Source organism: Danio rerio, chromosome 24 (genome assembly GCF_052040795.2).
Source record: "Danio rerio strain M-AB ecotype USA chromosome 24, GRCz13ab, whole genome shotgun sequence".
Lineage (NCBI taxonomy): Eukaryota > Metazoa > Chordata > Actinopteri > Cypriniformes > Danionidae > Danio > Danio rerio.
The window spans coordinates 33167050-33195000 of record NC_141044.1 but is presented as its reverse complement, the minus strand read 5'-3'; the positions used below and the strand labels follow the sequence as shown (position 1 = coordinate 33195000).

Below are 27951 nucleotides of genomic sequence, written 5' to 3'. Positions count from 1 at the left end.
CCACTGCCTCGCCTGTGTAAAACATATGCTGGATAAGTAGGTGGTTCATTCCGCTGTGGCGACCCCTGGTTAATAAAGGGACTAAGCCAAAAGAAAATGAATAAATGAATCAATCAATCAATCAAATAACAAGATCAAAAAAAAAAAAAAGAACATAGTCTAACTTTGAGTAGGACTAAAAAAATCTGTAAAAAAATTATGTATGCAATTTATACAATCTCTGTAGCTCGTGAACATTCAATGGCTATTCTGGGGGAAGAGTAATGTTTAGTGAGTTCAGCTACTAACATACAAACAATACAATGATTGAGCATGATGAATTTAAAGATAATTAAAAGTTTCTTAACATTCATAAAGCACATCAGCAATATTTCATGGGACATTACTATGGGCTGAAGCACATACAGTTAAAGTGTAAATTACTTGACCTCCTGTGAATTTCTTTTTCTTTTTCAAATATTTCCCAAATCTTGTTAAACAGAGCAAGGCATTTTTCACAGTATTTCCTATAATATTTTTTTCTTCTGGAGAAAGTCTTATTTGTTTTATTTCGGCTAAAATAAAAGCAGTTTTTTTATTTTTTAAAGACATTTTAAGCTCAATATTATTAGCTCCTTTAAGCAATATTTTTGTTTCGACTGTCTACAGAACAAACCATTATTATACAATAACTTGCCTAATTATCCTAATAAGCCTTGTTAAGTCTTTAAATGTCATTTTAAGCTAAATACTAGCATCTTGACAAAAATATCTAGTAAAACATTATGTACTGTCATCATGAAAAAGATTAAATAAATCATTCGTTCATTCATTTTCTTTTCGGCTTAGTCCCTTTATTAATCCAGGGTCGCACAGCGGAATAAACCGCCAACTTATCCAGCACATGTTTTATGCAGCGGATGCCCTTCCAGCTACTACCCATCTCTGAGAAACACACTCATATACTACGGACAATTTAGCCTACCCAATTCACCTTTACCGCATGTTTTTGCACTGTTGGGCAAACCGGAGCACCTAGACGAAATCCACGCTAACGCAGGGAGAACATGCAAACTCCAAACAGAAACGCCAACTGACCCAGCCGAGGCTCAAACCAGCACCTTCTTGCTGTGAGGCGAAAGCACTACCTACTGCGCCACTGCAATGCCATTAAATAAATTAGTTATTAGAAATGAATTATGTTTAGAAATGTATTGAATTATTAATATTATTTTTACATTAAACAGAAATTAGGGATAAAAATACACAAAGGGGCTATTAATCCAGGAAGGCTAATAATTCTGACTTCAACTGTATTTCCATAAAGCCAATGTTGGACTAAACAGCAATCATAAAGATTTTCCTCAGTATAAATGAGAGGAGGCTTGGATTTAAAAAACAATACACCATACTGTATGTCAAGTGGATCCCGATTATTCAGAGTCTGAAAGGGTAATTTGACTCACTGAACGTGACAGTGTAGAGGAAGTTGTGGTTTCACTTTGAATGGAACCTCCAAAAGTAGTTTGTGGTGGAGGAGCAGCACCATTTTGGGACACAAGTGGACCTGGAATCTTCACCCAATAATCATGCATGCCTTGGGCAACAGTTACCCTGAATGCAAAGAGGAAAAACAACTCACATTATGATTTGGTACATAGAAAATTAGTGAAAAATAAAAATAAAACAAAAGATTAAATACTTACAGAAACTGCACACTGGAAGGAGAGTCAGGCGGTGCAACCCAGATCACCTGGACCTCAGTCTTGTGCTTGCCACTGGTATGACTTACAGCAGAGTCCTGTGAATATTTAATTTGAGTGTATTTATCTAGAGACATTTTTATGTGTGTCATTGTTTATTCATAAAGTACTTGGTTAAACTGAGACAATAATGAATACATCACTAGAGTATGGGACAAATAATTAATTGGGCCCTATCATACACCCGGCGCATTGTGGCGCGAGGCGCGGCGCAGTAGTCTTTTGGTAGTTTCAGCTTGGCGAAAGAGTCGTTTTGAGGCGTTGCGCTACGCTGTTTAAATAGCAAATGCATTAGCGCTCATTTTTGCGCCCATAGGCGTTCTGGTCTAAAAAGGAAGGCGTTCTGAGGCGGACTGCTGGCGCGTTGCTATTTTGAGAAACTATAACAGATTTTTCATTAGACCAAAACTAACCCGGTCTAAACTCCGGCGCAGAGTTGCGCCTCGCTTATGCACTGCTTAATACGCACAAGAGAGCAATAGGCAAATATCTTTACATATGAAAAAAATTAAATATTAAGCATATATGTAGGATATAATAAGAATAGATATAGAATATAAATATAAAGGATTAAAATATTACAAAACATTATTTTCTAGCCTACATAAATATGAAAAACCACTGCTTTTATGTCTTCTTCATCTCGGGAGGCATTTTCAGTTCATTCATAACAATTTGCTTTTGTATAATGTTATTATTATTAGCAGTATTATTTATTATATCCATATTTATATTTGTTTTATTAAAAACAAGCTTAGATTTGCCCACCTGTCAGGTTTAAGACCATATGGGGCATGGCAGGTGTATTTGGAAATAACTCAGTATTTTGACCACACTTGGTTATTATTGTTCATTTATTCGTTTGCTGGAAATTTTAACTGAATTTAGAAATAGTTTTGAAACAAATCTTTGCGCTTAACAAACAAAATTAATTATTTATAGGCTAATTGATGTCTGTGCGTAAAGGTTTCCCTATCCAAGAGCGAATGTGAAAGTAGAACCATTATCTCTCATTCTCACGCAGTAGATGCTCTGTTTAACAGTTTTCTGTTAAAAAAACTGTCAACTGTTAACTGTTTGCTTGTGAAATGCTCATTTTTTTCACTTAGACTTACTTTGCGTCTTGGCGCTCTTGGCGCGACGCAGCTGACTCTTAAACGGGAATGGGAGATGAGACTAATTGGTTCATTTTCAAAACACACCTATAACTCATTAAGAAAATAAACTCAACCCTTTTAGAACATGCGCCTTGGCGCAAGGCAGATTTCCCGTCCTTAAATTAGCAAAAACACATCCTGACACGCCCTGAAAGCGTTTGCGCCCTGCGTTTTGCGCTCTGCGCATGGACCGTCAAAATAGAGCCCATTAAGTCACCCGGGGCTCCCTCACATTTGCCAGGCGAGAGGGGAGTTTAAGCTCAGGTAGGTCTCGAGAACTCCCCTGCTGTAGTAGCTAATGAACAAATAGTAATTGCTCTTAAGAGATTACTAGGAGCATGTCTATGGTGCCGATTTGGATTGGTCAATTAACTTAAGTTGCATGTTTTTAGACGGTGGAAGAAAACTGGGAGGTGGGAGGAAATCGGGGAAACCCACGTGAGCACGGGGAGAACATGTAAACTCCGCACAAAAACGGCGGCTGGCTTGGTAAGGACTAAAATCAGTAATGTTCTTGCTGTGAGTCAACAGTGCCAACCGCTGGGCCACCGTGCCACCCAACTGGGAAAGGAGGACGAATAGGGATGAAAGGGGGGATTCTTCAAAACGAAGATGGCTGTTATATGGAACTTAGGGTATTTATAGTGGCTCAGGATTCGTCTGATTGGTGAAACATAATTTGGATAATGCGGGACCAGCCACAAGCAATCATAAGCACATGATCCTCTCGAAATTAGTTTACAAATAAACTTCACAACATGCAAGCAAAGGTATTTTATGGTTTGAAAATAAAATAACATACTAAAATATGACATAATATTCCAAAATCATTTAGGGAAAATCCTATTTATGTAAGATTGAAACAGCATATTTTTCAGTGCAGTTTCAGCTCAGTTTCCTTTGTCGTTCAAAACATCACAGTAGATGCTATGCAGAGCAAAATTACGTTATTGACACCCAGCAAGAACATAAAAACATCAGAAAACATAATAAATAAGCGTTTGTAATTTCATAAAAATATAAAAAATATATATAGTTATATATAAAATATAAACGAATTTTTAAAAAAAAAAATCACAGAACGTATTGACTAAATACTTATTGCAGTTTGTTATGATAACTATAATACTGACAACATGTGCTAATTTAACTGTTTATGCATTTATTATTACACATTGGCAATCGATAATATTTAAAATGTGGTCTTCAAAAGTCTTATAATAACAGAATAAAAACTGTCACAAGACAGCACTCATTTGCTCTCCAGGCTTCGGTACTACCTGAGATTATAGGAGTATTGTACTTATTCTGACTATTTGGCACTTACTAAAAGAGGCATCAAATAAAAAAGTGGTTATGTTAATTTGTATACATATACCTGTATGTAAAGTTTTAAAAATGACACATTATTTGAAAGACAAAAATATTTTGCACAGTTACAACTGTCTATCACTACCGAGCAATTTGAGTCCTTGATTAATAAAGTATTAGGTAATTGTATATATTATCACAAATATTTTATGACTGTCAAATCATATAAATTATAAACAGGAATAAATAAAGTTGTAAAATTAAAATATTTTCACTGTAAATAATAATTATGATTATTAATAATTATAATTAGTAAATAATCATTTAAATTATTAACAGTTTCATAATATTTCATGATTTGTACATTTTCGCATTAAATCATATGGTTAACAATATGACATTTTGTATCACCTGAAGATTGTAAAATAAAAACTGTACACAGCAATTATTTAATGAGTGTGAATCATGACCTTTTGAATAATAATGACAAACCCTAGTGATTTGAAGAATAGTGAAAAAAATATAAACTTTAAAAATTACTATAAATTATTATGTTAGTGTTATCAAATGTCATCAAATGATGTTCTAAATATGCTACTGTTTTTGACATACAATACTGTAACATTGAATAGCATTTAAGTGCATTTCTTCTATAAACACTGATAAAATCATACTGTATGATAGTCTTTTTTTTTTTTGCTTGGACACATTCTAATGTATGGATAAAAATTTAAATAAAGCCATATTGTATTTTTTTTTATTTCGATGCTTAAAAAAAAATAAAAAATAAATTCTCTTCAGAATAAAAGAGAACTGCATTCACCAACCCTTTTATTGTTGCACGTCAGAAGCTGAGACAAGTCGGGACTGATTAACTTAAATGATCCAACAATTTCATTGAGATTCCCAGCATTCCTTGCTTCTATGAGGAATCCTTTAAAGTACTTTTTGCCTTCTGAAAACCCCATTGCTAATGTGACTGTGAAAATGAACAAACAGGTTACATTTATTTAGCTAGTTAGTTTGTTTTGACAGTGAAATCTATAAAAATCTGATGAGTATAGAAAAATACAGTGTTTGTACCTTTGACTTCATCCCCAGGGCTGAACTGGGATTTGTCTGCTGTGATGATGAAAGGTGGATCTGTGGTTTTGGGATCATAACCATGTTGAGGTGTCATGTCCTCACAAGCCGCTGCGACATTTCCATCACTGTAGCAAAGTACTGTCTCTGAATGTATTAAGAGAAGCAGCAGTACAATCCACATCTTCATGAGAACCTGGAATTAAATAAGTATTGAACTCATCACGATTTTTCTCAGAAAACAAATTTGTTAAGGTGTCCTTGAAATTTTCCCCAAATGTTGGTGACAACCAAAGAAACCCATATATGCAAATAAAATTAAACTAATTAATTTACAAATCAAGTTTTGCATAATACAATTAAATGACACAGAGAAAAAGTATTGAACAAATGAAGAAAGGAAGGTGTAGAAAGGCAGTGAAAGCCCAGACAGCAGCTGAAAGCAGTAGTTATTTATCAACCCTCTGCCCTTCGCTGCTGTTAATGAACATCAGCTGCTTCAGTCCAATTTCTACATTATCATGATGATGATGAAACCAGAGTGGACATTTCAGCAAGACAATGATCCAAAACACAGCCAAGGAAACTCTCAAATGGTTTCAGAGAAAGAAAATCAAGCTATAGAATGACCAATCACCTCAACCTCAACCAAGGATTCCTCAACCAATCACCTGACCTGAATCCAAAATAGCTTCTTTAGAAATGTTATTCCCAGGAAAAAAACATAATGTGTTCAATACTTATTATTCCCGCTCTATACACAGTCAAGCCCAAAATTAATCATAGCCTTAACAAATTGACTTAAAGTTAGTTTTATTAAATATTTTATTCTGTATTTTTTTGACTGGAAATGACACAGGCTTCTCCCAAATGATAATAAAGTGATGTACAAGGGGTTATTTACATTTGTACAAAACCTTTAAGGGGTATGAATAATTCTGGGCTTAACTGTAATTAATTACTGAGCAATTTCAGCGCTATGGATGGGACATGTGCAGCAAAAACATGAAATGTTAACAGTATATTTAAACATTATATTTAAACATCTGTTTATATTTTCCAAAACAAATCAAATAAATCTGTAAACATATTTTCTATTATAAATGAAGAAAATAAATGTGTTATGTTAGTTTACAGCATACAACATACTTTGTAGAAGTTCTGTGAGTTAAACTGCACAACCTAAAAAGAAATAACACTAATCTAATGGATAAGAGCTGGCTCATTGTAAAACATTTTATTTTATTTGACATTTTTGAGGAAAAAGTTACATTACGGATGTGACAGATGTGAAATTGGCACTTTTGTGACGTTTGGCATTTCAAATATAATTGTTTTTAAAAGGTTGATGGACATTTTGAAATGTATTTACAGTACAGTAAAAATGCAAGCCTACACACACAAAAAAAAACTTAAAAAGGGTTTCGCTATTTTGGTGAAAAAAACATTTTGTTTTTCATGGCAAAGTTGTCATTTGCATGGAACTGCTCTACTCTAAAAGCCAAACCTCATAAAGATTTATTCTCAAACCCAAGTACTATCATGGTACTGAAGTAGATTTTATTTTATTATGTTTTTGATAAAAGTCTCTTCTGCCCAACAATCATGAAATATTAATAAAATGTTAAATAACTGTCATTTTACAATGTAATTTATTTCTCTTTTGCTAAGTTGATTTTTTTTTACCATCATTACTACAGTATTCATCAGTGTCACATGATCTTTCAGAAATGCTAATTTGCCAGTCATAAAATATTTATGAAATTATATACATATTAGCATTAAATAAAACTTGGACAGACAACAAAAAATTTACAAAATAGTTATTTCAAATAGTGTCATTTTTCATTTTATGGTTTATATTTTCCAAAACAACTAACCACAGAATTTGGAATAAGAAAATTATCAATCTGTAAACGTTTTTTAGATTTTAAATATATAATATAAAATATACATGCATTAATGATGTGATGGAAAAAGCCTGCGAGTTTACAGTACACAATATACTTTGTAGAAATTCTGTGAATTAAAATGCACAACCCAAAAGAAAGAATGCGCATCAAATGCACACGATTTGTCTCTCTCTAAAACAAAAATTATTGATTTTATTTTATTTAATATTTTGGAATTTATGAGGAAAAAGTGTCATTATGGATGTGACACCTCTCTGTTATGGATATGACAGATGTGAAATTACCACTTGTGTGACATCGGCGAACAAAAAATATTATTGTTTGAAAACATTGACAAGGACATTTTAAGTATTTTTAAAGTACTGTAATATACTTCCTTAAAATGTAGAAACAATTTTGATATTGAAAGTTTTTTTTTTTTTCATGGCAATGTTACATTTGCATGGAATTACTCATAAAATAGAAATCCTAAAGTCAAATGTAAATATTTAAGAACCAATATTAATGATTAAGTCATAATAACTAATAATAACAGAGCGGTAAATGAGCATAATATAATCATTTCTGAAAAATCATATAGAATTAGCCTAAAGTTGGTTTTATATTTGCACATTCTGACTTTTCAGAAAAGTATTCTTTGAAATCATTTTAGCAAACAAATTACTTTCAAAGTACAACATTGTTCATAGTCAATTAATTAGTGCTAATATTGTTTTGAAGTCATACTTGCATGTTATTTATTTCTGACCGAATATTCACAGAAGCATGGTAAACAATGTAGGGAAAGTGTCACAAGTTGTCACTGAATGAATGTGTGAAAAAAAAGTACTTTATCTCAAAAAAGTTAGACGATTTATTTAAATAGAAATGAGGTTCTTTAACCAAAATAATATTTTATGATATTGCTGTTTTTATTGCAGTTTTGATCAAACCAGCACAGTCTTGGTGGTCATAAGAGTCTTTTAGAAAACATTTAGACATTTTTATTTTAATTTAAATTTTAAATTTAAATTTTAAAACTTTTAACCGGAACTGTAAATGCCCTAAACTCAAGCAAGAGTTGTACAAAATACATGGTAAAAGCATGGTAGTTTGAGTTACACAGAATTCAGTTCTTCAAATCTATAATCCAGTCATAAAAGTACACATAGTCAAAAGCATGTTACAACTGCTTTTCAAAAAATAAATATTGGGGTACAGTTGGTTTTACATTCGCACAATAGTTCAGTGACAACTTGTGGCATGCTACTATACCTATATTATGTACCTATATTACAGTAGTCATTGGCTGCTAATAATATTTCAATATTTAGAATTTGCATTGAATACTTTTATCAAATGTTATTAGGAAAAAATGTGTGAAAATAAAACTAACTTTACCTTAAAAAGTTTAAAGAATTATTTACATAGAAATAAGTTTTTTTAATTAAAATAATATTTTATGATATTGCTGTTTCTTATTGCATTTTAGATCAAGCATGCACAACATTAATAACAATAAGATTCTTTTAGAAAACATTTATAAATTTAAATGTTTCCAAACTTTTAACTGGAACTGTAAATGCCATAAAAAACCAAGCAAGACTCGTACAAAAAAATAAAATAAAATAATAATAAAAAAGAAAACATGGTAACTTGAGTTACACAAAATACATTGTTCTTCAAGTTTATATTCCAGTCATAAAAGTACACAGTCAAAAGCACGCTACAACTGCTTTTCAAAAAATAAATATTGAGGTAAAGTTGGTTTTATATTCGCACATCCATTCAGTGACATATTGTGGCATGCTACTATACCTATATTCTTTTACTTCAAAACAACATTAGCACTATTTATCTGACAGTGAACAATGTTGTACTTTGATAGTCTTTGGCTGCTAATATAGATTCTCTATTTAGATTTGCATAGATTACTTTTCTGAAATGATAATAGGAAGAAACTGCTAATGTGTGAAAATAAAACCAACTTTACCTCAAAAAGTTTCAAGATTTATTTACATAGAAAAGAGGTTCTTCAACTAAAGAAATAAGAAATATTTTATGATATTGCTGTTTCTTATTGCATTTTTGATCAAACAAGCGTAGCCTTAGTAATCATAAAAGTCACTTAGAAAATATTTAGAAATTTGAATGTTTCCAAACTTTTAACCGAGACTGTAAATGTCATAAAACCAATCAAGACTTGTACAAAAAACATGGTGATACCATGGTAATTTGAGTTGAATACATAGTTCTTCAAGTCTATAATCCAGTCATAAAAGAACACATAGTCAAAAGCATGTTACAACTGCTTTGCAAAAAATACATATTGGGGTAAATTTGGTTTTATATACGCACAATAGTTTAGTGACAACGTGTGGCATGCTACTATACCTATATTGTTTACTTCAAAACAACATTAGCACTATTTATTTGAAAGTGAACAATGTTGTATTTTCATAGTCATTGGCTGCTAATATAATTTCAATATTTTGAACTTTTCTAAAATGATATTATTAGGGATAAAGTCAGAATGTGTGAATATTAAACCAACTTTACCTCAACAAAAAAGTCTGTTGTCTAATCAGTTTTTACTGAAAAACCTGCAAATAAAGATAAGGAAGGGGAGTGCGACTGTTAACTGACTCCAGACCAGCACTAAAAGACTTAACAGAAAATACAAATTTACTAATCCAAAAATAATAACGCCAGAAATTCAAGCTCAAGTTTTGATGACATAACTAAACCAGATAGTTTTAGCTTTAGTAAAGTGAGATATATGAGTCAAGGTCACGTTTCTGTCTCGTGCGTCAGCCTGATGGCATCTACTTATACAGACAGATAGGAATAAAAGTGTTAATGGAAGCAAAACAGAGAAATTCGACCTCTTAAAAGCTGACAAGGATCAACTGTGCTCATATATAGCAGCCTCATTCACCTTTTACAGTACACTGATACTGTAGCTAGCAGGAGAAACCGCACTTCCTAGTTGACAAGACGTCTGCGCATGTGTACAATGAAAACAAGCTGGCCAAATAAACAGTCAGGCACAATAAACTGCAAACGGAAAGATGAAACAATATTTGCTCTTACCTCAATTAATTTAAAATAAACTACTAAAGCACCATCCCATAACAATAAAGCACAGTTGTGAGTGAGTAGCTTGTCACATGCTAAGATGTGGGTGGTGTTATTGAGAAGGAGGCGTTTGATTGGTTGAATGAAGTGTGGTTTCTCCTTTGGGTATATGTAGATGAGGCTAGGCTAAACCAATGGCTAAACCTACAGACAATGTAGTTTCACTAGTAATTCAGGTTTCATTGACAAATATACAGTATTTTTATGCTAATCAAAAAACTCCAAATGACAACATTTTAATTTAAATCCAGACTTTATTATTAGTTTATTATATCAATCAATGCTAGTTTTTTTGTTTGCTTGTTTTGTTTTACAATACTTTTAGCTGCAGAATAATTAATAAATCATTATGTGGTGGGATACATGCAAATGTTTTGCAAACAGCTGTTACATTTGTTATATTAGTGGGAAAATATATATTTAGATGTTCAACTGTTTTCCAGAGATGGGTTGCGGCTGGAAGGGCATCCGATGTGTAAAAACTTGCTGGATAAGTTGGCGGTTCATTCCGCTGTGGCGACCCCGGATTAATAAAGGGACTAAGCCGACAAGAACATGAATGGATGAATGAATGTTCAATTGTGTCTTTTTATATTTATAAAACGTCTGTAGCAAAAGTTCCTTCAGCTGATGTTATTGCATTAACGTTAACTTGAGACCTTAGAAAATATTGCACGTTAATACAGAAAAACAAAGCTTTTTGTTATTACACCTGTTAAATAAACCAATTTTCTGCAGTTTATGTCAAGTTTGTGATAATACTGTTACTGTTTTTGTGTATACTTTTGTTTCAACGTATTTTTTAAACAAGCACGTGGATTCTAGTGAAAAAACTACATTACCCATGATGCTGTACTAAAAATTGCACCAATCAGAAAATGGAGTAAGCAGCATCATCTCTAATCGAAGCAGAAACTCTGCTAACGAGGTAACCAAGTTTGTTTTCTAATTAACTAAAAGTATACTGAAACTATATCGTTTCTATATAACCAACACTTTTAAAGTGCATAAAGTAAGTTATGCATACTTCTACTATTTCTACACCATTTGCAATTCTCTATTCGTGTCTTTTTTCGGGTTCTGTACGGTATTTACGTATTTATTTGCTTTAATTCAAAGTTTGTAATGTATTGTGATTCTTTATAAAGCTGGTTGGTTTGTTTCATCACATGTTGACTTATTCTTTTAAATTGTTATTGTGTCAGAACCTGCTGAAGTGCTGGGTGAGTCTACAGAAAATTTCCCCTTGAGGGACAATAAAGTCGACAAACAAACAAACAAACAAACTTAAACTGCTTTAAAATGAGGAAACTAATGGGAAAATACTTCAGGTGTGCTGATGGAAAAAAAATAGGTGAGCTGGGACCTCGGGTATTCAGGTAAAGTCGTTTTTAGCTTGAAATAAAATCGTTCTCGTGCTTGTGTGATATAACTGAAATACACAAGTAATAATAATAAATTATTATTTAAAAATATTTATATTTTTTAAATAGACATTATTAAAAACCACAATATTATTTTTGCTGAAAAATTAAACCATAACATGTCTGTAATTCCAAGAAATTCCATAGCACATCTATATCCTGCATGCACGAGGCATGTTCTCACTGATGTAACCAAGAAGATGCCACACTAAAGGTACAGGCTATATTTAGGGTCACTGAAAGGTCATGTCACCTCATATGCATGACCTTATTAGACGCATAAGCTCTGCTCTATGGCCAACATCGGGTGACACTCCGATGAGGAGTCTGTCGGATGTTGCTGGTAATTAAACCTTTAATAGTTCATTTTAGTATTGCCACCTTGATGTAGCGCTTACTTTACATCCTAATGCATGAAAAGCTTTTTTTTTTATTACACAGCTGTCAAAATAAGATGCCTCAGGTGTTAAGATATGTCTTATTTTGTAGCTGTTTTATTGTCTGTGCATTAAGTGTTGATCTGTATATCCTATACAGTCCTATACAGTTATACAGACAGATAGATAATTATACAGTTACAGTTATGATCATATACAGTTATTGTTATTTTTTGCAATGTCCATCATGCATGTGGTAGGCTATGTGTAAATATCTATCTATCTATCTATCTATCTATCTATCTATCTATCTATCTATCTATCTATCTATCTATCTATCTATCTATCTATCTATCTATCGCTCTGTCTGTCTGTCTGTCTGTCTGTCTGTCTGTCTGTCTCTATCTATCCATCTATTTGAGTATCTGTCTATCTGTGCATCTGTTTATCTATTGATTTGTCTGTCTGTCTGTCTGTTTATCTATGTATCTATCTATTTGTCTATCTGTGTATTAATTTATCTATCTATTGCTCTGTCTGTCTGTCTGTCTCTCTATCTATCCATCTATCTATTCGTGTATCTGTCTATCTGTGCATCAGTCTATCTATTGATCTGTCTGTCTATCTGTCTGTCTGTCTGTCAGTCTGTCTGTCTGTCTGTCTGTCTGTCTGTCTGTCTGTCTGTCTGTCTATCTATCTATCTATCTATCTATTTGTCTATCTGTGTATCAATTTATACATCTATTGATCTGTCTGCTTGTCTGTCTGTCTCTCTATCTATCCATCTATCTATTTGTGTATCTGTCCATCTGTACATCAGTCTATCTATTGATCTGTCAGTTTGTCTGTCTGTCTATCCATCTATTTGTCTATCTGTGTATTAATTTGTCTGTCTGTCTGTCTGTCTGTCTGTCTGTCTTTCTAACTATCCATCTATTTGTCTATTTGTCTATCTTTGTATCAATTTATCTGTCTTCGTCTGTGTGTCTGTCTCTATCTATCCATCTATCTATTTGTGTATCTATCTGTACATTAGTCTATCTATTGATCTGTCTGTCTGTCTGTCTGTCTGTCTCTCTGTCTGTCCGTCCGTCTATCCATCCATCCTATTCATGTTTCTATGTCTATTTATCATTCTATCTGCCTATCTATCTATCTATCTATCTATCTATCTATCTATCTATCTATCTATCTATCTATCTATCTATCTATCTATCTATCTATCTATCTGTCTGTCTGTCTGTCTGTCTGTCTGTCTGTCTGTCTGTCTGTCTGTCTGTCTGTCTGTCTGTCTGTCTGTCTGTCTGTCTGTCTGTCTGTCTGTCTGTCTGTCTGTCTGTCTGTCTGTCTGTCTGTCTGTCTGTCTGTCTGTCTGTCTATCTATCTATCTATCTATCTATCTATCTATCTCCATGTGCTTAAGGTAAGGTCAGTAGGTCAGATTTGTACGCGAACATTGTTGAGATCCTGTCAAACGTGCAAATCCTCCGCTATCCTGTATCAAATGCAGCAGATTGTTCACATGTTGTTCGTTGTTATCATATGGCAGCCCGAACTGCTGGAGATCCAGACGCAACCTTTCCTGTGTTTAAAGGGCATCCCAAAAAAAGCACCGCCAGCATGTTCCGTGGCAAACAGACCCGAGTGCTTCTCCTGAATGACATGGAGAGCATGGAGCGCACTCTGTTTCGCCTGGAGCAAGGTAGGTCTCATTATTATACCTGTGTTTTTAAATGTGACCGTGGATTGCAAGTGCATATATTTCAATTCATGCAATCACCATCATCTGTACTATAGTGCTGTTATTTTTATTGTTTGATATGTTTATATTTTAGCATTTTAAGTGCTAATATTGATGCAGAAATTAGCTTACTCATCTTATTTCCCATACTTTATTACTCTCTGCAACTCAAGACTTTTTGGACCCCAGGAGGTGGATAGATTTACGGGATACTCGTGGTCTATGAGCGCCGAATATCACATTCAAACGGCGCTCCGCTATATATAGTGGAGGAATGTGCTGGTGTTCTGTGCTGTTTTCTGTGGTGCTCATAATTTTACATTTAAATATAGTGTACTATAGTATGCAAAGGTGAGACTGTTGCTATATAGAGAATAGAAACAGTGCTATATTTAACCGTGAATCTAAATCTTCTATTTGTGTGGTCTTTATTGAGGAATTTATTGTGGGTTTGTAAAATAGCCTAAATATATTAGATTTATGAGTAAAATAATAGTTTAGTCTACTTGAAGAGATGGACAAAAATGTTGTAAAGACATTTCTAAGGCGAAATATCATGCTGTTGATTGCAAGATTTAAAATAAAAGTTCATTTGTATTTGTTAAATTATACAACATTTAGCTTCAACATTGCATTACACCTTTACTTTATTTTTTTATTACATTTTGTTTCCCAAAATATAAAAAACATCATGCATTTTAAAAACCAAATGGTATATCAAAAGTATAATCTATAACCAGGCCCACATGGAATTTGTTGACTCAGAAATCCGCAGATTTCTGCAGATTTTTAGCCCATCGTTGAATCTATGTATTTACTTGTGTAAATGTGTGTAAATTTTTATTTATTCAGTTTTTAAATTAATTTCACTAATGTTATATTTATATAATGTTACTAGTAACATTAAAATGTTCATATGATTTATTTATAATCCAGTTTGTAAAGTAATATTTTCTGTCTTTTAGACATTAGGTAGATTTCAAGAATTCACACTTGCTGATGATTGATTACAAAGCTTGTTTGGCATGCTGTCCCGGGCGAGAGCCCTGAGCCTTTTAAGATCCTTTAGCCCAGAGCTACCTCTCGTTTGCAAGGCAAGAGGGGAGTTTTAAGCTCAGGTAGATCTCAAGAACTCCCCTGTTGTAGTAAGGAATTAGTTTGGTAAGGACTAGAACCAGTGACGTTCTTGCTGTGAGGCAACAGTGCTAACCACTGGGCCACCGTGCCACCCATCTAGGAAAGGAGGAGGAGTAGGGGTGGAAGGGGCGATTCTTCAAAACGAAGATTGTTGTTATATGGAACTTAAATGGTATTTATTGTGGCTTAGGAATTGTCTGATTGGTAAATCATGGATTAAATAATGCGGGACTGGCCGCAAGCAATCATAAGCACGTGATCCTCTCGAAATTAGTTTATAAATAAACTTCATATATTATATGAGAGACTTGCTTTGTTTACCAAATAAGTGGGTCTAATTGGATTTGCATTGTAAATATTAAATAAAAGTTAAAAAGGTGTGCTTTTCATAAATTAAGTTTTTAGTTATGATACTCCTAAAATCATTACGCATAAATTCACAGATTTTTTGAACAGTTCTCTGCAGAAATAGCAAAGAAATGTCCGCAGATTCCGACTGGCCCTACCTACCGTAAACCTTTAGAAAAAAAAAATAAATCGGATAATTGCAAAATTCAGACAGCATAATTTTGGCTGTACTGTACATCTTGAAAGTTGTGAAATCAAAATTATTAAGTTTAGACTGTTTAGTTTATTGAAAAAAAATTATAAAAAAATAAACTATATATATATATATATATATATATATATATATATATATATATATATATATATATATATATATATATATACACACACACATACAGTTGAAGTCAGAATTATTAGCCCCCCTGACTTATTAGCGCCCCTGTTTATTTTTTTCTCAAATTTCTGTTTAATGGAGGGAATATTGTTTCAGCACATTTCTAAGCATAATAGTTTTAGAAACCTATTTCTAATACCTGATTTATTTTATCTTTGTCATGATGACAGTAAATAATATTTTACTTGATATTTTTCAAGACACTTCTATACAGCTTAAAGTGACATTTAAAGGCTTAACTAGGTTAATTAGATTAACTAGGCAGGTTAGGTTAATTCTAGAGAAAGTCTTTTTTTTATTTAGACTAGAATAAAAGCAGTTTTAAATTTTTTAAACACCATTTTAAGGACAAAATTATTAGCCACTTGAAGCTATTTTTTTTCGATAGTCTACAGAACAAACCATCATTATACAATAACTTGCCTAATTACCTTAACCTGCCTAGTTAACCTCATTAAACTAGTTAAGCCTTTAAATGTCACTTTAAGCTGTATAGAGGTGGCTTGAAAAAAAATATTACTGTCATGGCAAAGATAAAATAAATCGGTTATTAGAAATTTGTTATTAAAACTATTATATTTAGAAATGTGTTGGAAAAAAAAAATCTTCCTTCCATAAATAAATAAATAAATAAACAGGGGGGCTAATTATTCTGACTTCAACTGTTTATATATATGTATATGAATGTCTCAATGGGAAATTTCAGGTACAATAAAGAATATATATATATATATATATATATATATATATATATATATATATATATATATATATATATATATATATATATATATATATATATATATATATATATATATATATATATATATATATATATATATATATATATATAATATATTATTTATTCTTTATTTTACCTGGAAATTCCAATTGAGTCATCTCTTCTACCAGAGGGTCCTAGCCAAAATGGCATCACAAAAAGTTTCAGATGCAAAATTAGACACATATCACATATTAAAATTTACACAAAACATTCGCATGATTCTTCCAGGTAAGACTTCAAAATATGTAGGGCCAAAGGAGGAAAATTTTGTTTTAGCGATCTCCATACATACTCTATAAACAGTTAAATGTAATTTCTAAGAATTATTGTATTGTATTATTGGATCAATTTTATTCAAATTAATAGAAGACTTTGAAGGTTAGTTTTTCTGTTTGTGTTAGTTTGTGCTTTCTATGTTTTGTTTTTTTATTAATATTTTATAGATTTCATTATTATTTGTGCTTTGTTCTGTAAATTTAGATGAAAGTGGTTAATCCTATGTTTCCTTATTATGTTTGTGTTGAACTGCAATTAAAAAAGATTCAAACAGGATTATTGGATAAGTAGCACCCCCTGCTGTTTTCTAATGTGACTCACATTTATAATCACTTAGGCTTTGAGCTTCAGTTTCGCCTGGGCCCAACTCTGCAGGGCAAAAGTGTGCATGTTCACACCAATTATCCAGCCTTGTACAAGAAGTTTGTGGCCTCCAGCTTCCGTCAGCTGGAGTGGGAAAACCCTAGCGGCAGAGAGGATGACTCAGACAAATACTGCAAACTGGACCTGGAGATAGCAGGCTCTTATCAGTATTACTTTGGGTGTGGGTGAGTGTATTTTATGGTTTGTGGCTATGGAATTTGAGCACTTTCTGCTTATTGTATAAACATTAAGTTACTAGCAGTATTAAAAGTCCTATTGTGTTTACAGAAATGAGCAAAAAACTGGAGGTGGATACATCATTGTGGATCCAGTTTTGCGTGTTGGTCATGAAAGGAAGATTCTCCCGCTGGATTGCATTACAGTGCAGACTTACCTGGCTAAGTGTCTGGGCCCTTTGGATGAATGGCTAGACAGACTCAAAGTGGCGCGGGAAACTGGTATGAGCCACTTTTCGGTGTCTATTGAAATTCAGGTTAACGCAATGCAGTTTAGTCAGACCAAAAGCATCCTTGGATAAAAAAAACAAGTGTTGCGTTGACCCATGATCTGTTGTGTGAATTATTGGAGTAACTTACACTGTAAAATACAATGAACTCACAGTTATTTCATATAATAGGCAATTTATTAGGTTCAAACCATTACTTTTAGCAGACCAAGAATAATTCCAAAACCCAGGATTCATACGGGTGCTGAAATCCTTGAAAATGCTTGAATTTTAATCTAGTTTTCCAATTGGAAAAGTGCTTAGATTTTGGATGAAGTGCTTGAAAATCTAATTGTTTTGCTTTTTTAATAATTTATCTCAGTGGTTCTCAAATTTTTTTCACCAAGTACCACCTCAGAAAAAAAATTGTCTCTCCAAGTACCACCATAATGAGCAGTATTGAAATACAGTAGCATATTAGGCCCAGTAAACCAGCTACAGCTCTGCACCGTTCAAAAACGAGGCAGATTAATTCCTATTATTAAGAATATTTATTATTGTCAGCCACTTTAAACATTATACATAGTCTGAACATTAACACTGTACTGTGCTTATATGCAAAAAAAAACAAAAAACATTCAAATTAAAAATTAATTGTTAAAAATGGTAGGCTACTGTAATAAAATAAAAAAAAACTGTACTTACATATAAAGTATTAACATATCGTAGCCAATCAACACCTAGAAATGTTGCCTGGACCTCATAAATACTGTATAGGCTATATGTCATGTTCATAAATCATTTTTGATAAGTTTTTAAACATATGTAGCATGTACATGTGACATACTGTATTTGATTCCTCCGTGTACCACTAGAAGGAAGCCTGCTTACCACTATTGGTACACATACCACAGTTTGAGAACCACTGATTTAACTCATTAAATAGGCAATAATGAACTAACTAGATCCAATAAATCCCTTTGCTTTTACCCTTTTTGCCCTTTCACCCTTTGAAATGAAAATAAATATGCATTTAAAGGTGCAGTAGGTGATTGTCTTCAGAAACATTTGTTGTGCTGGTTGAAAGTCACTTCACATTCCAATAGTAATGGCTAAAGTAAGTGATCTAAATGTATTTATATGTATTTTTAGATTCTGGATAAGGCATAAAACAAAAAAAAGTTCATCCAGTTAAAAAATGTCCGCGGGATAATTTCCATAATTCTGATTAGTAGCCTAAACTGTCTGTCAGCAAATGTAAATTTGTAGAACTGTTCACGCAGTTCTGCCGTTAGAGTGTGCACGTGCACGCACGCCGTGCATTCATGTACACAGGAGACTGTTACAGCAATAAAAACAAATGCTACAAATCAACTTTTTAAAATGTTAAAAATATTAAAAAATATTGAAGTTATTTTTGCACGCTGGAGGAAGGACGACACAATGGCTGAAGTGTTTCTTTTAGACAGGTAATGTTCTGTTTTAAAACTATTTTAGTCACGCAAAGCTTATGTAGGTTGTGTTGTTTTACAAATGGGTTATACGCACAGAAGTGTTGTTCAGCCACTGAAATAAGTGTAATTCCTGCACCCTGCCAGCCAATCACTAAGCATATAGTAGTCACTTTAGACCAGCGTGTGAGAGAGTGAGACCAGCGATTCTTGCAAGCATGAAATATTGCACATTATGACAAGTTTTGTTTGCTGCACAACTGAAATCATGCGAGATATAATACAGTTTTTCATTCGTAATTGTAGTATTATATAGTACTGCAAAGTTTTCAATCTGGGGAATGACATGATCTAGTGGGTTGTCTGCTGACATCTTTAATGTGTACACGTTCGTGTTCAGGAGGCATGGTTTTGGATGGCAGGGGAGGGACAGTGTTTCAAGCATATTATTCTAACCGGTTAGCATTGTGGCAGATCACCTGCTGCACCTTTAAGATGGATCATGATATATTTAAGATGCATTTTCCTTATATATACCTTAAAATAATTTTAAGAATCTGATTTTGCTCTGATTTTAGACTACATTGTGTCTAAAATATATCCTAAATGTATTATATATCAAGCAAAGAGATTTATATTATGTAATTAGTTTAGTATTGCCTATTACATGAACTAATTACACAAAGTGAATTTCTTTGCTTTTGCATAAAATGAAAACACAATCTGCATGTCCTTTTATCCGTGCCCTTTGGAGTTAAAATAAATATACATAATTAGATGGAACATGATATATTTAAGATACAAGAAAATGAGATTTAAGAGATTAAATGACAGTAATTCAATGATGGACAACTTGGGCAAAAATGCAATCAAAGATTTACTTAAAATACTATACTTTACTATGCTATACTATGCTTTACTATACAATACAATACAATACTATACTATACTATACTATACTATAGTACTATACTGTACTGTATACAGTATGCTTGTACATATGTGTCATTTGCAACAATTTCTGCAACTGGAAAGTGCCTAAATTTGACTTTGGAACAAATCACCATGTAAATATATTGATTTAAAATGTGTTTAAGCAGAACTACAATGCAGAAAGAAGTAATTAGGCTGATAGAAAATGTGGGGTATTTGGAGCATACAAATCCTTTATTTTTTTAATTGAAGATTCTTAAGTTTAAGTTAAAAATTTAAAACAGCACAATTTATGTTTAAAGCTAGGAATAAATTTCTTCCGAAATGCATACAAACATTTTTTTAAAGAAAGCCAAGGGGGATATAATCAGAGAGACGAACAACATTTTAGGAGGTTGAAATCAAGGACAGCTTTAAAAGTTTGTTTATGTCTGTATGTGGTGTAAAATTAGTGGAGTCTCAAACAATGTCAGGATAATAATCTATTTAAAAAGTTGTATAAATGTATTTTATTAAAGGAATATAATGATGAAGGTGATTGAAAAAGGATAAAATGAGAAAGATAGAAAGATGACATTTAAATTATTGGCTATTTGCAGTACTATGTATTTTTTGGGTCTATGTTATAAAATGTAATGAAATAAAACATATAATATGTCAAAGATGCCAAAGGGATGTCTCATGTAAAAAGAAGAGATAAGTAAAAATAAGAAATAAGTTTAAGTAATAGACAAATGATGTATGTGGTAATCGGGTGAGAAAATAATAAGCTTGTGCTTCATCCCGCTCATTTTGACTGTGTTGAAATGTTTTCGTTGTTGTTGAAGATATTTTATGTATGATATTTAGGTTCGAAAATAAATAAATCAAATCTAAATTTAATTAACATTATCATAAAGTGTATTGTTAAAAATTGCACTTATCTGTGTTGAAAGATAGTTACATTAAAGTATGCTCTACTCTTAAGTGGCCTTTAATAGTCATTTTAATGCATTATCTTTATTAAGTGCACTTTTTAAAAATTATGTCTTGCAGAATTGAAGTAGCAACATGTACACTTTCAATACAGTTAAACACACTTCCTTTTTCACAAAATTAAGAACCATGAAAAACACAAAATAAGTTTTTCAACAAGATGGATGTATATTGAAAATTACTGCACAGTTGGAAATTTAAACCGAAAATAATCTAGATGAACAAAATATCAAGTCTTTGGCCACAAATATGCATGTGATCCTAATGCCAGGTTAAAACACAAGCGTAATATTATTTTCATGACAGATACAAAAATAAAAATAAAGCACTAGGTATACAGATTGTTTGTTGCAGTCTTATTATCTGAAGTTGTTTTAAATAGAAGGTCCCCAAACAGGACGCCCAACCCAGAATTTGATAGTTTTTGCTTTCAATTGATTGACACTATGGGCTGTTGCATATTTTTTGAATAACCAGAAATGTTAGCATGCATGCTATTTGTGCATACGTTTGTGAATTGTGTTCGTGGAATTTCCAGACAAACATATTTAAATTTTACTATATTATTATTATTTTTTTTGTTATGACTTATTAGCCTCGCTGTATATTTATTTACCCAATTTTTGATTAACGGAAAGTTTTTTTGTTTTGTTTTTTTTCAGCACATTTCTAAACATAATAGTTTTAATACTTAATTTCTCCTAAGTGATTTATTTTATCTTTGACATGATGACAGAACATAATATTTTACTAGCTTAAAGGGACATTTAAAGGCTTAACTAGGTCAATTAGGCAAGATAGGGTATATAGGCAAATCATTGTATAAGAGTGCTTTGTTCTGTAGACTATGGAAAAATATATTGCTTAAGAGGGTTAATAATATTGACCTTAGAATGTTTGTTTTTTTAACTGCTTTTAGTTTAACCGAAATAAAACAAACAAGACTTTCTCCAGAAGAATAAATATTTTCAGACATACTCTGAAAATGTCCTTGCTGTTAAACATCATTTGCGAAATATTTTAAAAAATAAATTAATTAATTTTGACTTCAACTGTATAAGGCACACACAAAAAAGATTTGAAATAAATGAACCACCAAATTAATTCTTTCCTCTTTTTTAAATTCAGGTTACAATATGATCCACTTCACGCCTTTGCAGAAACTTGGCATGTCAAAGTCATGCTACTCCATAGCTGATCAACTGGAGCTGAACCCTGATTTCTCTCCACCTGGCAAAAACTACACCTGGATGGATGTGGGCAACCTGACAGAGAAACTTAAGAAAGAGTGGAACATGATTTGCATCACAGATGTGGTATACAACCACACAGGTACGTTTCTGCCATCTTTAGCACACACACACACACACACACACACACACACACACACACACACAACAAAAAATGCTTTTCATACTTGCACTACCTGACGATAGTCTTGTCGTCAATCCCAGTTATAAGAGCAATAATAACTTGATTTCTAGTTGATCATTTGGAAAAGTGGCAGAAGGTAGATTTTTCTTGATGAATCATCTGTTGAACTGCATCCCAATGATTACAAATACTGCAGAAGACCTATTGGAACCAGCATGGACCCAAGATTCTTACAGAAATCAGTCAAGTTTGGTGAAGGAAAATCATGATTTGGGGTTACATTCAGTATGGGGGCGTGCGAGAGATCTGCAGAGTTGATGGCAACATTAACAACCTGAGGTATCAAGACATTTGAGCTGCCGAATACATTACAAACCACAGCAGAGGGCAAATTCTTCAGCAGGATAGCGCTCCTTCTCATACTTCAGCCTCCACATCAAAGTTCCTGAAAGCAAAGAAGGTCAAGGTGCTCCAGGATTGGCCTGCCCAGTCACCAGAGTGAACATTATTGAGCATGTCTGGTATAATATGAAGGAGGAGGCATTGAAGATGAATCTAAAGAATATTGATGAACTCTGGGAGTCCTGCAAAAACGCTTTCTTTGCCATTCCATATGACTTTATTAATAACTCTCCAAGCTCTTGACAGTTATACACAATATTAATTATTTTTCCCACTACACCATGACTTTATATTCTATACAGTATATTATTTTTGTTAAATGACAAGACTTTTGTCTAAGCAAAGTCAGACCTTACTCTCCTAATTAAATAATTAAATATCAAGGAATGATCATATTTTAATTTGATAAAATAAGTATAATCTAAAGGCCTTTGCCTTTCATACTCTATAAGCCACGTTCGATAGCAAATTATCCACTAGAAGTCAAGTTATTATTTGTTATTCCTGAAATTTGGATAGAAGACAAGACTTTTGTCAAATAGTGTAGAGGTTTTGTCTTGTTTCTAGTCCAAATTTTTAAAGAAAATTAAATCAAGAAGCATTTTCTAGACCAGCAAAACATATTATCATGTTTTAAGAAAAAATATGCCAAAATGCAGTTTTTCCTTAAGACAAGAAAAATAATCTGCCAATGGGGTATATAAAGATTATATTGTTCACCCCATTGGCAGAACATTTAGCTAGTTTTACAGGTAAACTCCCTTAATTTTGGCATTTTATTTTTTCTAAACAAGACCATACAGTATGTTTTGTTTATCTAGAAAATGCTTCTTGATTTTTAGGTATTTGGACTAGAAACAAGACAAAAGATCTACGTAACAAAAGCATTTTTGCAGTGCAGTAAACATGCAGAGAATCTTGCAGCACTACAGCTATTTTAACCTCATTGGAATTTGCAGTGTCACTTCTGAAGAATGACGCAGCAGAATTAGGAAGAAGTGTTTAGGCTATTTATAGACTATCAATTGCTGGAATCAGAGACTAGTTGAAAGCTTGTCAGATTGTTGACCTTTCTGTCACACTGCAGGAAGATTAATGCTGGCTGCCTTGTTCTTTGTGACATTCTAATGTTTCGTGTTGCCCACTGTTGCGTGTGTGTCATGGGAGCACTTTTACATATCTGCCTTGTGATTAGTGCGTAGGTTAATTGGATGTCCAACTGAGTGCTGTTTCTTGCCAACCAGCTTTGTTTTGCTTGATCTGTAAAAGAAGTAGCTGAACAGAGTGCCAAACGTTTTACATTTAACACTTTTTCCTGGCAATTCTTTGCTTTTGTTATTGTACCATTTTTGAGGACCTATGACTAGTCTTTAATTATCTAGGCGCAAAGTCTAAAGCACAAGACACAAAAGCATTAAGGGCATGTCCGAATCGTCTTTTTCTATTTTAAGGACAGGAAAATACGCTTTGCGCCGCTGCGCATGGTCTAACAGTGTTGTGCTTATTCTCCTAATGAGTTATGGGTGTGTTTTCAGAATAAACCAATCAGAGTCTTATCTCCCATTCCCTTTAACAGTCAGTTGCATTGCTTCATGGTGCATTTGCTATTTACATGGCGGACTATGTAAGTGGAAAAACTGAGTGGGAAAAACTTTACTTCACAAGCAAAAAAACAGTTAAACAGACCATCTGTGGCGAGATAAAGAATAAGCCTCCTCCAATCGGCCTGTACTTTCACTTTTTCTTTCTCTATTTCATCGATAAGACATCCATCAGCCTACATAATTAATAAATTTCTTTGGTCAAATGCAAAATTTGGTGCAAAACTATTTCTAAATTCAGTTCTAATTTCCAGCAAACGAATAAATGAACAATATTAATGAAGTGTGATCAAAAAACATATATCCAAAGACACATCCTATTCCCCATATGGCATAACCCGATAGTTGGACAAATCTAAGCATGTTTTTATTAAAACAAATATAAATATTCATATAATAATTAATACTGCTTATAATAATTACATTATACAAATGCAAATTGTCATGAATAAACTAAAAAAGCTCCTGAGCTGAAGAAGGCATGGAGGTGGTGGTTTTTATATTTATGTAGAAAATAATAATTTTTGTAATAATTTAATCCTTTTTCACTTGTAAAGATATTTGCGTATTGCTGTACACCCTGTGTGTATTAAACAATGAGTAAGCAAGGCGCAAAACTAACGTGCTCTGCGTTGGACTTTAGACGTGCTTTCAGCTGGTTCCTCAAAATAGCATTTTAGCAATTTTATATAATCAATAGCAATTTTAGTTCCTCAAAATAGCAACGCGCCAACAATGCACCTTAACACACCTCTTTTCTAGACCAGCACATCCATGAGTGTACAAAGTGGCAAAAATGGATTTGCTATTTAAACAATGTGGCAGAAAACAAGAAAATCAAGGTTGCGCTGTTCTGAAAATAGCAAAAGTCGGGGCAAACACATCTTACGCCTTATTGTACGGGGTGTATGTTAGGGCCCAAAGAGTCAAAGACCCTAGATCATAATTTTTCACACTTTTACTCAACCTCCACTTGTTTCGAACATATACTGTATAACACTTTTTTTTTTTTTTTTTGCTGAAAAATGGTTTTCTGGGACTCAATATCCAGCTCAACTTGAACAGATAAAATTCAAATAACACTGTCGTCTGCATGGTATATATGCATTTAAACTGCAATTAATAAAAATCCTTGCTGCCTCAATTTTTTTAGTTAAATCAAATGAAATTTTCTAGTCTATTTATACTTCTGCTTCAATCGCATGCATATGCTCTGGTGCAGCCTACACGTGGACACATATCCCTTGCCTTGGTCGTCAACAACGCAAACGACCACCTCTCAAAAAATGCAGCTACACGTTGCATTGATGTGTAGCGCAAGCTCTGTGATTAGTCGGCTTGGTATCGCTGACGAGTGTGGGCGTAGGTGAGAACCTCGTGAGCCTGTAGGAGCGAGTGTTTACAACTGTCGAGTCCCGTGAAGGAGCTCCAGATGCAGACTGTTGTTTTGTGTTTACCTTATGATTAAAGTTGTTGCACGTCCGCCGATTCCTGCCTCTAAATGAGCGAGTTTCAGCCACTTGTACATTAAGGCAGCGCTCAGAAAAAAACAAAACACCAGAGAAAAAACTCGATACAGAGGAACATAGACACTCACTGCCAGCTAGGGTTTCTGAAGTGTTGTTGCAGAGGAACACAAACAGCATGCAGAAGTATAAATGCATGGCAATGCGCGTTACATGCGCCGTGGGTCATGGCGATCAATTGACGCAAAAGTATAAACCAGGCTTTATTGTAGATACGTACCCATTTCTGGAGAGCTCGAAATGTCCCAGGATGTACGTTTTTTTTCCAGCTTTTTGTTCGCGAATCTACCAGAGGCCGCTGTGTACACTTTATGATATCTCAAATTTCTCTCAGGAGTGTCATTTGCACTTGCTTTCTCACATTCATCCACCAGAGGCCGCTGTTGACTGACTTACTGACTGACTGACTGACTGACTGACTGACCGACGACTGACCGACTTATCCCCTTACCCACCCCTTTTACTAAACACAATCAATAGTGTTTAAAAAACACAAATTGACCTGTCCACAACCTTCCCTAAACCCAAACGTTTTCAAAAGTAATCCAGAAAATGTTTTGCCTCACCTGCTTTCTGTAACCCTTCTTCACTAGACTTCAACTCTGCTCTGCCTCCCGAGTTTGCCAATGTGAACCACTGGGCAAACTGGTAGCAGCGGAAAAGCTGTCTGCACACCAGGTTGTACGAAAAGGAACAGAAGCCGTTGGTGGCATGAAACCACCCCATAGTATTCGTTTAAAGATGAAATGCAGCTATATATTTTTTGTCATTACATTCTTACAGTGTGGCTTGAAATGCTTATGGTCACAGGCCTTAAAAACACATGCAAGTGATAAACATACTGGTAAATTTATGGTTAAAATTTGGAATGGCTCCAGACATGTATGCGTAGCTCCTGGTTAACTAACACTGACTCAACATTGTGCAAACATTGCGGTATCAAAGCTGAAACTATATATTGTGAAGGCCTAACCCAGTGTTAAGCCTTTTAAGCAATCTGCTGAGCTTCTAAATGTTGTAGTCAATCTGATGCTCTTAGATTAGTCGTTGAAAGTGCTTTGATTTTTTTTTTCACCTAAACATCAAAGCATCAAAGGCCTGGAAAGGTTAGCTTTTTATAGCTTCAGTGTAACTTGTGCTTGACTGACTTCATAGCCCAACAGGTTTTGTCTGTGTAATGTGCTGTTTCTTCAAACATAAACATGCTTTATTATCAATAAACAACACTAATGATCATCAGGGAGCAATAGTACATCATCGCTTTGTAAAAGTGTTATTACTGTGTGTTCACACTGAAGGGAGTGAGAGCTTTGAAGATCGCTTTAAAAAAATTTTTTGCCGCTTTCGCCGCCGAAGCTGAAGGCAGACAGCGTTGTTGCCAGAGCGGCCAAATTTGCTATATTGATCTCGTATTTAAAGGGGCCGCTGCAGCATATCATATCAGTTACGTTCCCGCATCAAACTTGCTTTCTAGCGTAATAATGTTACACACTTTATATTAAACTCATTTAACAATAGAAGATCAAGTTGTGTGTGGTGTGGCTTTGCGCCACCTAATTATTTAATGTGTCCATATGTCTGAAATATCCTAAAGCAGCAATATTGTATTGTACTGTCGCATGAGATTCATGCTTTTTTTTAAGAAAAAAATAACATCAATGCACATCAGTAACTCGCCAGTACCTGTTTTAATGTATGTTCTTGTAAAAAAAAAAAAAATGCTAATAATTGAAAGTCCGGTGACCGCAATAATAAAACCCTTGGGAACAACTGTGGTTGGAACCAAAGTTCACAGGTCTGTGTTCTCTGGACTCCTCTCAAGTGGTGGACTTCTATATTCTGATTGTTTGCCGCTTAACTGTGTCATAGCTCATTACCATAAAGTTGAATTGATTTTAACTCTCCTTGAAGCCCACACCGGTGAAGATGCACTGCGCTGCTCCTCACCGCTTATCGGCGGCGGCTCCCATTGAAAATGAATGATTTCTGGCTACTTTGACGCTCTCGCTGCTTTCGGTGTGAGCGTACAGTTAGTAGTATAGCAGTTTTGTCAGCTTAGTCTCTTATTTATGAGGGG

At 33.6% G+C, this 27951-nt stretch overlaps 2 protein-coding genes across 38 annotated transcripts in view; one reads left to right on the top strand and one right to left on the bottom strand.

Moving 5' to 3' along the window:
• Positions 1-10350, bottom strand: part of frrs1b (ferric-chelate reductase 1b) — a 25023-nt gene extending 14673 nt beyond the window's left edge. The window contains exons 1-5 of one of the 2 annotated variants that reach the window (XM_087309782.1): positions 10124-10350; positions 5294-5489; positions 5038-5189; positions 1686-1780; positions 1446-1593 (exon numbers count right to left, since the gene is read on the bottom strand). In XM_087309782.1, the coding sequence (XP_087165908.1) occupies positions 1446-1593; positions 1686-1780; positions 5038-5189; positions 5294-5483 (585 nt within the window). In that variant the 5' untranslated portion in view covers positions 5484-5489; positions 10124-10350. The remainder of the gene's footprint in view (positions 1-1445; positions 1594-1685; positions 1781-5037; positions 5190-5293; positions 5490-10123) is intronic. The other variant, XM_087309781.1, reaches the window with a different exon arrangement.
• An 837-nt stretch (positions 10351-11187) lies between these two features.
• Positions 11188-27951, top strand: part of aglb (amylo-alpha-1,6-glucosidase and 4-alpha-glucanotransferase b) — a 76058-nt gene continuing 59294 nt past the window's right edge. For 25 of the 36 annotated variants that reach the window (XR_015525129.1, XR_015525125.1, XR_015525128.1 and 22 more), the window contains exons 1-5: positions 12000-12090; positions 13674-13826; positions 17142-17352; positions 17456-17625; positions 22100-22303. Coding sequence is in view for 2 of the 36 variants with exons in the window: in XM_087309768.1 (XP_087165894.1) it covers positions 11994-12090; positions 13674-13826; positions 17142-17352; positions 17456-17625; positions 22100-22303 (835 nt within the window). In the remaining 34 variants the exon portion in view is untranslated. Of the gene's footprint in view, positions 11252-11988; positions 12091-13673; positions 13827-17141; positions 17353-17455; positions 17626-22099; positions 22304-27951 lie in introns of those variants that run through there. The other 11 variants (XR_015525146.1, XR_015525151.1, XR_015525150.1 and 8 more) reach the window with 4 other exon arrangements.